The following is a 13,489-nucleotide window of genomic DNA, read 5'->3' as shown; positions in this document are numbered from 1 at the left end:
CGCGGCGGGGCACGGCCGGCGCAGACCCCGCCGGGGCTCTCAGCGCTTCCCCCCCTCCGCCTCGCTGCCTCCCCTCCGGGACGGGGCGGGACGGGACGCGCCGCCCGCCTCTCACCCCCCCCCCGCCTTATAACGCTGCCGCCGCGCCCGAGCGCCGCCCGCCGCCGCCATGGGCCGGCTGCTGCTCCGCGCCCCGCCGCCGCCGACCCCGACCCCGCCGGGATGAGCGGGTGGCGGCAGTGCCAGGGCGGCCACAACGGCTCCGAGCCCGGCGCCATGCGGCAGCGCGGCAACGGCACCGGGCGGGCTGCGGCGGCGGAGGGCTGCAGCGGCGTGTCCGTGGCGTTCCCGCTCACCATGATGATCACGGGCATCGTGGGCAACGCGCTGGCCATGCTGCTGCTGTCCCGCAGCTACCGCGCCAAGGAGAGCCGGCGCAAGCGGTCCTTCCTGCTGTGCATCGGCTCCCTAGCGCTCACCGACCTGCTGGGGCAGCTGCTCACCAGCCCCATCGTCATCTCCGTGTACCTGTCCAACCGCGCCTGGCACGCCATCGACCCCTCGGGCCACCTCTGCGCCTTCTTCGGCTTCAGCATGACCGTGTTCGGCCTCTGCCCGCTCTTCATCGCCAGCGCCATGGCCGTGGAGAGGACGCTGGCCATCCGCGCGCCGCACTGGTACGCCAGCCACATGAAGACGCGGGTGACCAAGGCGGTGCTGCTCAGCATCTGGCTGGCCGTGTTCGCCTTCGCCCTCCTGCCCATCGCCGGCCTGGGCCAGTACACGCTGCAGTGGCCCGGCACGTGGTGCTTCATCAGCACCGGCGACAGCCGGCTCACCGGCAGCCTCTTCTTCGCCTCCACCTTCGCCGTGCTGGGGCTCCTGTCCCTCGTGGTGACCGTGGTCTGCAACCTGGCCACCATCGAGGCCTTGGTGTCTCGCTGTCGGACCAAAGCGACCGCGGCGCGCTCCAGCAAGCAGTGGGGACGGATCGCCATGGAGACACTGATCCAGCTCCTGGGGATCATGTGTGTCCTCTCGGCCTGCTGGTCACCGCTGCTGGTAGGTCACCGTGTCACCCGACCTGGGGTGACCACAGGACTCCTCCATCCCTTGGGGCAGGGGGGCTCCGAGAGCCAGGGCAGGGTGGGGGGCACCAGTGGTTCGTGCTCCTCACGGGCAGTATAGATGTCCTTTGAGGAAAGAAAGTGGGGACAGGACTGGGAGGACAGGGTGCCCAGAGAAGCTGTGGCTGCCCCATCCCTGGCAGTGTTCAAGGCCAGGTTGGACACAGGGGCTTGGAGCAAGCTGCTCTAGTGGAAGGGGTCCCTGCCCCTGACGGGTTGGAGCTGGAGGAGCTTTAAGCTCCCTTCCACCACAAGCCGTAATTCTGTGATTCTGCACCCCCAGGAAACAGCTTTCCATGATTTTTTATTTACTCCCAACTTGTAACAAAACTTCAGTGCTTTGTGAGCAAAGGCTTGGCTTGTGGCTTTGTGATCGCCTTCTGGCTTGCAGCACATTGCTCACTGTATCCCCTTTACAGCAGCATTCTGGGCTTCTTGCTTGTGCTGTTTTGAAGTACCCTTGCACTGCTTTCCACCATTCTGTTACTCCTCACTTAATGACCTTTCTTTCAGAAAGAAATCACACTGTTAGCAGAGAGTATGGCTTGTTGAAAGTTGTGCTTGGAATCCATGAGCAGGCAGGGGCTGAAGCAAGCTGCAGTGATTTTGAAGTTACATGTACTTTATGGCTAGAGAAGGGGTTTTCTCCTTGTGCACAAAGAAATAGAGCTCTCATAAATGTGGCTGTGAGGAGAGGGGCTGACAAAGGTGATGGCGAATGGGAAGTAAAAACAGAAAACAATGTTATCCTTGTAAATTAATTCAAATTCCATCAAATCTCCAAAGTAACACTGCCCCAAAGCAAGTCATAGGCTGAGAGTTAACTTTCTAGAGATCATTAACAGCTTGTGACGAAGGTAAAACACGAAATCACAGTGAAAATCTAGTGAGGACTTGAGAGCAAGGAGCCCAAGGAGCGTTAGGTTTGGGAAGTTAAAGCAGGAGACTGCCCTGTCACCATCCCAGCGTCTCCGCGCATGGGGCAGCCGTGGTGCCAGGCACCTTGGCTCGCTGGTAACACTGCAGGGCACGTCCTGACCGCAGTCAGCTCCAATGGGGACACCCCGGGATTTCTGTGTTTCACAGCAGTTAACTGCTGCATGCTTCCCTGTCATTACACGGATTAACAGATCAGGAGGTAATTAGTAAATGAAGGAAGGTTTTCGCCTCTCAGCCCTTCTTTTGTAGTGTTTCCATCGGGATGCGGGTTCTGCCCTCCGCAGCCGGGGCAGCAGGATCCACGCTGCTCCCTGAGGTTTTAACCAGCCTTGTAGCATGGAGAGAAAATCCCTGCGGTGAGGTACACTGTTTCCCTTCCTTCAGAACCTGAGTGCTCATCAGACCCAGTGCGGATGCAGGGATCCCTCTTGGTGCTTCCCTTTCCGCGGCATTCTTGCAGGTGAAGTCAAAAGGATGGAGCTGCCCTGGCGCTGCTGAATGGATCTGGGGAGGTGTTAATGGGAGATGTTAATGGGAGATGTTAATGGAGCGGAGCCCAGGTCGGAGACTGCTGTAAACAACCCTGACCCCTCGCTTCGGGAGCTGGTGAGAGGGAGCAGGGACACTTGGAGCTGTGGAAGGGAACTGATTCCAGACTCCCGAGTCAAAGGCAGGGGCGGCAGAGGAGATAGCGGCTGTCAGCCCCTTGCAGGCACTTGGTGGTGGTGGGGAGGACTTGCTGCCCCTCCGGGTGACACAGCCTAGTCCAGAGTGAGCCTGTGACCAGGTCACCTCCCCGTGCGGCTGCAGCAGCACTGGGGAGCACCCCCCTTGCCCCGTGGAGCTCTGCAGAACTCCTCTGCTCAGCGTATGCTCCAGTCTCCACGCTCCCAAACCAAGGGTCACTTCTATGGGAGCGGTTTCACACGTACTCTGGCTTCTTCTGTGCCACTGCAAAGTATGAGTTGGGAATAAGAGGGCATCTTTGCAAGAGTGGCCGTGGAGTAATGCGGGTGCGTTTTCAGGGAAAGCCAGATCCTGGAACTCATTTAACCTCTAAATAGCAGAATCCCGCAGCAGTTGTAAGAAATTTAGTTGAAACGGGAATCCAGAGATTTTCAGAGATTTTTTTTAAGATATCTGAGTTTTACAACCGAGAATTGGTGGATTCTGACAACTTTTACAATTAAACAATGCCCTTTTACACAGGCACTGTTTTTAGACCTGACTTGTTGATGCAAATGACAAAATCAAATGTGATTTAACAGAAAAGTGACACGATGACAGTGGCTGTGCTCTAAATGAAGCGTTCTGCCTTCTCTTGGTGTATACTGGGTTTGGTAGCAGACAGGGAATGCCAGCGTGATCTCCTTTTGTTGTGTGCTCGGGGTCTTACTTGAATTCTGCCTGGAGAACTTGGGAGAACACTTAAATTTAAGATCCTGCTTTATCATAACTGATTTGCAGTTTGTGTTAATCCTGTGTTTATTTTGATGCTCAACTGTGGAGCGTAACCACTGAACTAAACTGTCAGCAGATTGCAGTGGGTCTGAGGGAAATCGAAGAGGCTGTTTCTTGGCTGCGCAGGAGCACCAGTGCAGCACAAACTCTCATAATAATTCTTTCAGAGCTACAGGCTCAAAATTACTCACTCGAAGTTGTTTCAAGGGTAGTGAAAGCCAAAATGCTCAGGTATTCTGCTGCATTTCCTATTAAATTACTTGTATTTAAAATAAATTGAATACAGGAATTAAATAACTTCTCCTTTACAGGTATTTTTATTAAAAACATGTTATTTTGTAGTATTTTTAGAGGTGTAAAACATAGTTCTGGAAAGCACCTTTGCTTAGAACAAAAGACTGAAATCACTGAGCTGCTATTCTATGAGCAGGAACTGTTCCTACTAATGCTCCTCTTCCCAGTTTCAAAACTGCCCCAGAGTACTGATCCTTTCTGTTTGGCCAAAAGACTGGAGAAAAGGGAAAAGAAAAGAACCCTTGTCCATGCTGGGCAGTGGGAAGTTCTCCTGCGTGCCCCCAAAGTAGGGTTTGTAACAGCATTTGGGCTGCTGGAACTGAAATCCTCCATCCTGCCTCAGCTCCAGCACACGCAGCAGGAGTCTTAAAAATACAAGATAGAATTACCACTCTGATTTTGAACCAGGCTGGTACGTGTTGTACCATGTTTGAACCAGGGTGGTACATGTCATACCATGTTTGAACCACGGTGGTACATGTTGTACCATGTTTGAACCAGGCTGGTACGTGTTGTACCATGTTTGAACCAGGCTGGTACGTGTTGCACCATGTTTGAACCAGGCTGGTACGTGTTGTACCGTGTTTGAACCAGGCTGGTACGTGTTGTACCATGTTTGAGCCAGGCTGGTACATGTCATACCGTGTTTGAATCAGGGTGGTACGTGTTGTACTGTGTTTGAACCAGGCTGGTACATGTGTCAGTACAGGGACAAATCACACCCTCTCCATGGTGCCTTTCCATGGTTCACTCTGTGTTTCATCAGGAGAATCCTCTGCTCCTACAGCTTGTTGCTTTATGTGTGAGAGAATGATTTAAGCAACAGCTTAGGGCTGATGGGAGAGAAGAAGTGTAAGGGGATGAATCCTCCTTCATGATGCATAGAAAATGTTTGGGGTTTTGGAAGCTATCTCAAGGAAAGATTGTGCAGTCTGGGAGCAGGAATTTCCCATCAGGCTGCAGGTAGCAGGAGCTCCTGCTTGGCTGAAAAATAAGCATCTGCAAGCACATCAGCTGCTTCATTCTCCATCCTTTACAGAAGCAGAAGCCTCCAACATAGTTTGTAAAACTACAGGAATGTGTTTGGAAAGCTTTTGTCTCCCAGTTCTAACTGCAGTGGAAATTCATTGCAGGCTCTTTGCAGTGTAATAATGACCTGCCTGGGAGTCCCTCAGGTCATGCAAGCTGCCCATGGGAAGTGGAGCTAGTGCCAATAAGGCACAGGGATGGTTCCCAGCTGCGGTCTATGAAACAACCTGGAAATTCCAACTTCATTCGGAGCACTCTAAAGATGTCTCAAAGAACACATCCTGTGTTTGGTTGTAGGTTTGAAAATCAGAGCAGTGGAGGTTTGGTGGTGGTGTAACCCTGCACGCAGTGATACAGTCAAGTTTTATCTACTCTTAACTGAATAAATCCAATTACCAGCTTTCTTCATTTTGAGCCAGATTTTTTACTGGCATAGACTGTGTAGCTCCAGTGACTTCATTCCACCTGGTGTTGTTCCTCCACCTTTTGCAGTCATAATTCATTTAGAAGACCAGTGCAGGCCCTGATAAACAACCTTTAAGGATATCAAACAAATAGAATTTCCAGTAGAGCAATTGTTGGGCCAACTGATATTCCAGTAAAGGAATATTATGTAATAAACCCCAAAATAAGCGGCAGTTGTCTGCTTGGGAAATGTATTTTATTAGCCTGATATTTCTGTAGCTCCGTGGGTTCACTAACAAAAGGACAAGACAACAAGGGCTGCAAAACAAGGGTCATTGCAGAGCTCCCAAAGGACGGGCTGGAAGAGCTGGGAGAAAGGGACCTGAATACTGGGAATGATGAACACGGTGTGGCTTCCCTGGCTGCAGTGTGTTCACGCAATACCAGTACCCCCTCCATGGCACTGTGATGCTGCAGTCCCCACTGAGGTGGGCTGTGCTGGATGCTGCACTGGTGGGCATGGGAGGCAGATGCTGCCTGCAGTGTAGATCGAGCTGTGACAGTGACAGCAGGGCCAGCAGCAGCACCCTGAACAGCTGTAAGTGGCAGGGAAGTGGTAGGGTTGTGGTTGTATGGGCCCGGTGCACAAGAGGCTGTTTGGTGTGGTCTGCCCCTGTATCTTCCCATACTTTCCAAAAGCTCTACCAGTGGTTACTGGTTTTCATTTACATTTAAATTAAATGCAATCCTGAGCTGCTTCTATTTCCAGAAACACAAACAGTTCTAGCTTGCTGCCCCAGCTGCCCTGCCTTACAGACCCAGCTCAGGCTTTCCAAGGTCAACACAGGGTTATTGATCTGGTACCCAGAATATCCCTTTGAACAGAAAAACCCTCCCCCGTAGCCTCTCCTCCTGGGCTCTCTTGTGCAGGGCGTCCCAGTTCCTGGGGACAGATGTGACCTTTCCGGGTGATGCTGCGCTCCGAAGGCAGGCTCCTGTGGGAAAGCCTTGCTGGGATCGCTCAGCCTGTGGTGCTGCTGGTGTGGGTTCTCCTGCTCCTTTCGGAAGGCTGAAGTCAAGAAGTTGACAGGACTGTGAACTATTGATCACAAGTCTCATCCCACAGGCTCTTCCCTGCTTGTTCAGGACTGCCGGCAGTTCACTGAGTGCATGGTACCGCTGACCTTGGCGAAGGCAGCGAGTTAGATGTGCATCAGCGCCACTGAGCAGGGTTATCCATCTCCATGAGGATTTCCAGGCTGTACAATCAGGAGAGGTCTTCAAGTCATGGCTGCCCCATCCCTGGCAGTGTTCAAGGCCAGGTTGGACACAGGGGCTTGGAGCAAGCTGCTCTAGTGGAAGGTGTCCCTGCCCGTGGCAGGGGTTGGAGCTGGATGGGCTTTAAGGTCCCTTCCAACCCAAACCAGGCTGGGATTCTGTGGTTCTATGCCCAGAAGAGATTTGCAAGCAAGAAAAGGACCTGTCCAGGAGAAGTCAGGTGTTCAGTAGCCAACCTTGGAGCACAGAGTGCAGCACAGTTCCTATCCCACCTTCCCAAGTTCTGGGTCACTCCACACTTAGGACCTGGTACCCAACAAGAAGCCCCACTTACTGTTACCTGCCGTACATCATGAAGCAGTCTCCGTCCTGGCATCAGCTCTGCCTTTTGCCTTCCTCTAAAGCACCCCAGAGCTTCCTTCTGCATCACGGCACAGGAATTTCCCCTTGTACAGCCGATAACCATGTTGTTTTGGCAGCAGGTTGCATGCTCAGAAGATATTCCCGTGTTTATGGGCTCCTGGGAAAAACATTGCAATACAAAATCTAATGTAGCTTATCTTAGAGAAGCAAGTAAAAGCCTCTAAAGTGATATATTTTGAAGCAGCTGGAGTTGGTACAGAAAGCTCAGGAGAAAACTCCAGGCAAGGGATACCAATGATTACATTTATCTGACATGTATCAGAATGTGATTCCTATTTCCCGTGTTGTGTATTAGTGCGAGAGCATCACACCACCAATCTGGTGAGCTCTAGCACCAGCTTTAAGAAACAACCAAGCAAAAAAGCTTCTCTTTGTTTTCACATGAATAAGCAGGAGCCCAATATCAAAGCCAGTGCTCCCATGGCTGGAGCCGTGCCCTGGAGATCCCAGGCTGGTCTGCTCTGGTTCGGGTTGGAAGGGAACTTAAAGCTCCTCCAGCTCCAACCCCTGCCACGGGCAGGGACCCCTTCCCCTAGAGCAGCTTGCTCCAAGCCCCTGTGTCCAACCTGGCCTTGAACACTGCCAGGGATGGGGCAGCCACAGCTTCTCTGGGCACCCTGTGCCAGTGCCTCAGCACCCTCACAGGGAAGAGCTTGTGCCTAAGAGCTCATCTCAGTCTCCCCTCGGGCAGGTTAAAGCCATTCCCCTTGGCCTGGCCCTGCAAGCCCTTGCCCAAAGCCCCTCTCCAGCTTTCCTGCAGCCCCTTTGGTGACGCTTTGAAATATGAGTGATAAAATTACCTTAAAGTGTAGGTTGTGGGGTAAAAGCACGAGTCAAAGCTGCCTCCTCTTTGTTTTTCCTGAATAAATGAATGACATTTGCTGACCTGTGCTTACATTCTGACACGTACCATCCGCATAACGCCCATGGCAGGACCCCACAGCCCTGCGCTGCCTAACTGGGATGGTAAATGAAGGTGCTGCCGTGCCCAATGGAGTTTCATCCCCCAAAAATCACCATGTGTGTGGCTTTTGGCTGCTAGGCCAGAGCTGGATCATGCTGTGAGCTGTGGGAGCCCTCAGCTATGGAAACTTCTTGTGTGAAGCATCTTACAGTGTAAATAGTGTCTCTCGGCCATGCCACTGCGGATGCTGTGGGAAACATTCCTAAATATATCCCTCTGTTCACTGGGGTAGCTGAATGGAGGGAGGAAGGAGGAAATAGATACAGGTCAGGCTGACACAAAGCACAGTCCGTGGCTTTCAACAGAAGGAAAAGGTTTTTGCTGTTGACTTTGCTGATTCCTACCCCCAAACACCCTCAGTAACCCTTTCCTTCTAGTTTGGCTGAGCTTATATGCAGAATAAGTTATCTTAAAATCAAACGGTGAAATTTAGAATTCATAGAATCAAACAGCTTCAAAATAAATGAAGACATTTTAGTATTTTAAATTCTTTACTGTTAATACCATCATTTTGAAGAGCTCGACTCATCGTGTACTATTCAGCTGTTCCGTGTAGTTGTGATATCTGATCATGATAACATCATGGAATCATGGAATAGTTAGGGTTGGAAAATGAGGACCTTTAAGTCAATCTGCAAGGTCAGTAGTTTCCCTCTGTAGCCAAGGCCATCTTGAATCTCTTGGACACGCAGGCTGTGTCTCAAGCAGGGAGCAGCATGTGCTGCCTGTGGTTAGCATGAGGTCAGTAAATAAAGCTGAGCGATGCTGAAAGGTTCCGTGCTTATCACTCATTTTACACACACAAACTCAGTGCTCTCTCCATGCTTACGTGCTCTGATGAGGGAGGAAAATCATTTAGTGACAGGGTTCTGCTTGCAGCCCTGATCCAGCTCAGGGGCAGCAGCACAAGAGGGACGTGGAGCTGTTGGAGCGAGGCCAGAGGAGGCCATGGAGATGCTGCGAGGGCTGGAGCAGCTCTGCTCTGGAGCCAGGCTGAGAGAGCTGGGCTGGGGCAGCCTGGAGAAGAGAAGGCTCCTGAGGGGGAGACCTGAGAGCAGCTCCAGTGTCTGAAGGGGCTGCAGGAAACCTGGAGAGGGGCTTGGAACATGGAATGAAGGGATGAGATGAGGAGCAACGGCTCCAACTGCAAGAGGGAAGAGTTAGATGGGATCTTGGGATGAAGTTCTTCCCCATGAGGTTGATGGGACACTGGATGGTGTTGAATGGAGAAGCTGTGGCTGCCCCATCCCTGGCATTGTTCAAAGCCAGGTTGGACACAGGGGCTTGGAGCAAGCTGCTCTAGTGGAAGGGGTCCCTGGCCGTGGCAGGGGTTGGAGCTGGAGGAGCTTTAAGGTCCCTTCCAACCCAAACCAGGCTGGGATTCTATTGATTCTGTGATTTTACCTTTCGGGATATCTGCATGTAGTGATACACAGACTCTTAACAGATACCTCTTTTCCCCCCTGGATTTCCTCAGATAACGATGCTGAAGATGATCTTCAGCCACACATCGTTTGAGCACTGCAAGGGATTCTCCAGTGAAGGCCAAAGCTCAGAACTGCACAAGGAATGCAATTTCTTCCTGACCGCCGTGCGTTTGGCTTCCCTCAACCAGATACTGGATCCGTGGGTTTACCTGCTGCTCCGAAAGATCCTGCTCCAGAAGTTCTGCCAAGCAGCCAACGCTGTCTCCAAGTGCTCCAACAACGAGTTCAAGGAGAGGTCCATCACCTTGACAGAGGAATTCCGACGGACAGCGGCCTGAAGGCACAGCCCATTTGCATGGAAGCTGCTTTTGCCAACGAGTCGTTTTAAATCTTACTGTGAATTGGGGTGTCTGTAACTCGTCAGCATCGTGTAAATAGCTCAAAGTGCAATTGCGGAGTGGACCTCCGGTGCCAAGCAGTTATTTACCCAGCGTGCCAGGAATTCACAAATGCAGGAAGGAATTGGGTTGGTTTCTGCATTCTCTTGTTATTGTTGTTCAGAACTGAGCTGCAGAACATGGCATTTTGTCTGCCTAAAAGAGAGTTTGGAGGGAATTCTATTGCGTTAAGGTAGAAAAAAAGGGTTTTCTATTGGTGACACTTGGAACAGATTCAACAGATAAAATTACTAACGGGACCCACTCCTATATATAGATTTTAATGCTAAGATAATCTACTTCAGAGAGTCCCTTTTTCCTCCTTTTCTTCTGGAGGGACAAGGGGAGAAAGAGGCAAAATAGAGAGGAATTGAAGGAAAACAAAATAAGGAGGCTTTATGGGGTTTCAGTGAAAAGGCTGTGCCGTACCAGTGATGGTGCATCATTTCCCGTCAAGAGCTAAGGTAGCATGGATTTGTCCTGATAAAAACTCATTCTGCGTGGATGCCGAAGTGAGCTCATTTGCTGAGGAGGGTGAAGCACTGGGATGAACAGCCCGAGTGGGTATCTGTGATTGTTTTATTCTAATAGGAGCCTGGGAACTGCCCAGGCTTAGCCAGAATTGCTGTTTGCAAAGCACGCTATAAACCCACTCTGAGCAGATGGAGAGAGCGATAAACAGGTTGTAGGAGACAGTAAATGTTCTTCTGCCTGTAGATTAATGGTGAAGGTTTACAAAGCCAAAAGTGCTGCTTTCAGATGAGTTGTTTTATTTGAAAGTCACACGCCCAGGGATAAAATTAACATCTCATGAATTTTAAGGATTGGGGGTGCCACTCAAAACATCCTCATAACTAATATGACCTGCAAAGTGGCCAAAATAGTACCCCAAATAGTGCCCAAAATAGTTTATTTCTTCTTTCTTACAAAAAACCTAAATCTGAAAGCTATGGCAGCTTGGAAATTGTTAAATGAAGCAGACTGGAAGAGGTGGGTTGGAGTGGGTGCATTAATCACATCTTTCGCCAAGTCACTTTTGGTCTTTGTTAGAAAACTGAGTTCCAATCCATTTGTCACATCTGAAGTTCGTATTTTAAAAAGCACCATTTTTATCTCGTTTTCCTCACCCTTTTGTAGATGACAGCCTCTAATGTCTCTTCTTTCATGGCCTCTTGGGTGAAATTAGATGCCAATAGCATAAAATATATCGTATTATTTTACACCGTATACTATGTGCCATATAGTGTCAAATTCAGGGGCCTTACAGGCAAATGTAATCCTGCATCTGGTGGGAATTTCTTGCCCAGAACCTTTGTATTTACTTCTCTTCCATTGTTTATAAAGTGACTCCTCAGCAGAGAAACTAGCTCTCACTGTTCTCGTTCTGCTGCCGCCTTGTCTAATCCCTCACCTACGGAAGTCTGATTTTCTCTGGGTGGCATTTCAGTGTGCCCTACAAGCTAATAACATCTTACTTTAATCCAAGAGCCAGCCTAAACCCACAGAGGCACTTAGCAGTGCTGGGGAACGGGTGGACTTGATGATCTTAAAGGTCTTTTCCAACCTGGTTGATTCCACGATTCTTTGTCAAGGCATTTCCAAGCAACAGCAGCACTTGCAGAGCATATCTGGGATCCTGAGAGGGAGAAGGCCAGTGAGGAAGAGTGGATCGACCCCTTCTACAGCTCTTGAGAGCAGCAAGAGGAGAGCTCTGGGTTTCCTGCCCGTGGTCAATCACGCATGTGGCACTGAGAGAGCAGCTCAGCCATGGCATCTCCTGAAGTCGTCAGAGAGAAGGCACCCTCCAGAGCAACAGCACATGGGGTTCTCTCTCCAGCATCGGGGGGGGGGTCTCACTTCGGTTCACTTCATGCTGTTCCACCATGCTTTTTTTAGTGAAAAAGGACACTTACATGGCAAAAAGGCAGGTCTGGCCTCGTGGGGGTGGTATAATGAAAAAGCTACTTTTAACTACCAGAAATTGAGAGAGAATGCCTGGTTTTGATTTGTTTACAGAGGAGTTTGAGCACTATTTGCCAGCCATGGGATGTGGCTGGAGAAAGCACTTTCAAAACTGACTTCCAAGAGCTCCAGTGTCAACGAAAACTGTTGTTTCCATTTCCTGTCTGGGTGGGAAGGTGTATTTTTGTTTCACTTCTCTAAAGATGCCCTTCTAAAACTGGTTGTGATGTGTTGTCCTTCCGTCAAAGGTCTTATGGGAGCTGTGGTGTAGAGAAACACGATTTTGAGATCATTGTTTGCCTTAAAAACAAGCCTGTCTGTGTACTAAATCCGTGTGTGTTGTATCCGTCAGAATAAAAGTTCAGTGGAGTAACCAGTCCATTTCCTTGATGGCTCTTGCAGGGACATGGGGGCACAACGGTGTTGAAGAGCTTGTGCTCTGCTGGAGCTGCAGGTGGGGGGCACATCAAGCTCCTGTAGTTCCATCCCCCTGCCTTTAGGCCCTGAGCTGCTGCTCACGCTCTGGGGGTGCAGCCCAGCACACAGCGTCATGGGGAGCTTCTCCTCACCCAGCACCCCAAGTCCTTGTCCTCAGGGCTGCTCCATCCAGTCTCCCCCAGCCTGGGGATTGCCCTGACCCAGGGACAGGGCCTTGCACTTGGCCTGGTTGCGCTCCATCAGGTTCACAAGGTCCCACCTCTGCAGTCTGTGCAGGTCCCTCAGGATCCCATCCCTTCCCTCCTGCCTGCTGGTCCCATCACACAGCTCGGTGTGGTCATGTAAAGCATTATTTAGTAACAGGCCTTTCCAATAACCAGTGTTTCGCAAAGCACTGCTGCTGGTAGAATCCAGTAGGATCTGACAGCCTAGCACAGGTCAGCTCTTATCTGCAGCATCTCCACTAACATCCGTCATTAGGATGGGCAAATCCAACCCACCACAACAGGATTCAACGTGCCGCTCCAGTGAGCTGGTAAAACACCACCATGTGTTTCTGCCAAGTTAAATGACCTCCAGAGGAGAAACAGCATACACAGTTTAGCCTGATTCCGAATGTCCTGCTTGTTTCCTTACTGCTCAACGGATTCAGAGTCCATTTAGAGTCTCACCCCAGAGAAACAGCCACTCGCTAATACAGAGGGAAGATACCCAGTGAAGCTCAACTTCCCAATTGCAACGTTTCATGGCTGTTTTCCTGCAGGGATATCCTCCTGGAAGAAGGGGAATAAAGGAAGTGTCCCATGGGCAGGTGCTCCATGGCAGAAACTTGTTTTTGGTATAAACTTCTCCTGCAGCTGGGGCAGAGCCTGAGCCGCTGGGTACAGGAGTTGATGTCAACAGTGCCCAGCTGATGGAAACCTTGAAACGGGTGCTCTGCAGCTGATAACATCAAAAGCAGCTTCATTTACAGTTTCTCAGCCTACATGATGCTGCAGAACTGGAAACCCCATCACTTCATTGTTACCTGATAGTGAGCACATGTGAGCAGCTGGACATCAGCAGTGGCTGCTGCACTGAGGTCTTTCACTTGTGGGGACCAGAAGGGAGCATGAATAACTCCATCTGTGGGTGCTTTGACATGAAAGGGACCCTCTTGGTACCAAACAGACGAAGTCCAAATTAGGGATGGAGCATCCCAAAGAGCTGTGCAGGGCCAGAGTGGCACCGAGCACAGTGGTTGGGCTGTGGTCACTTTGCAGAGCCACACATCGCATGCTCCATCTGTGCTCAGGTGCTCAAGGC

General features: G+C 50.7%; 1 protein-coding gene across 1 annotated transcript; it reads left to right on the top strand.

Moving 5' to 3' along the window:
• The first annotated feature begins 162 nt into the window (after positions 1-162).
• Positions 163-10,186, top strand: PTGER3 (prostaglandin E receptor 3). The gene is made up of 2 exons (XM_061469757.1): positions 163-1,062; positions 9,398-10,186. The coding sequence occupies exons 1-2, from the start codon at positions 223-225 to the stop codon at positions 9,683-9,685; spliced, it is 1,128 nt and encodes a 375-aa protein (XP_061325741.1). The 5' UTR covers positions 163-222; the 3' UTR covers positions 9,686-10,186.
• The last annotated feature ends 3,303 nt before the right edge of the window (positions 10,187-13,489 follow it).

The sequence above is a fragment of the Pezoporus flaviventris genome, unplaced genomic scaffold (genome assembly GCF_033815535.1).
Source record: "Pezoporus flaviventris isolate CSIRO_AGI_PZ_B2104156 unplaced genomic scaffold, CSIRO_AGI_Pfla_v1 ptg000059l, whole genome shotgun sequence".
In the NCBI taxonomy this organism is placed as follows: Eukaryota; Metazoa; Chordata; class Aves; order Psittaciformes; family Psittacidae; genus Pezoporus; species Pezoporus flaviventris.
This window is presented reverse-complemented; position numbering and strand designations above follow the sequence as displayed.

Coding starts and splice junctions, on each gene's coding strand:
- PTGER3 (XM_061469757.1), top strand. CDS start 223: ATGAGCGGGTGGCGGCAGTGCCAGGGCGGCCACAACGGCTCCGAGCCC. Junction 1,063..9,397: donor CCTGCTGGTCACCGCTGCTG/GTAGGTCACCGT, acceptor GGATTTCCTCAG/ATAACGATGCTGAAGATGAT.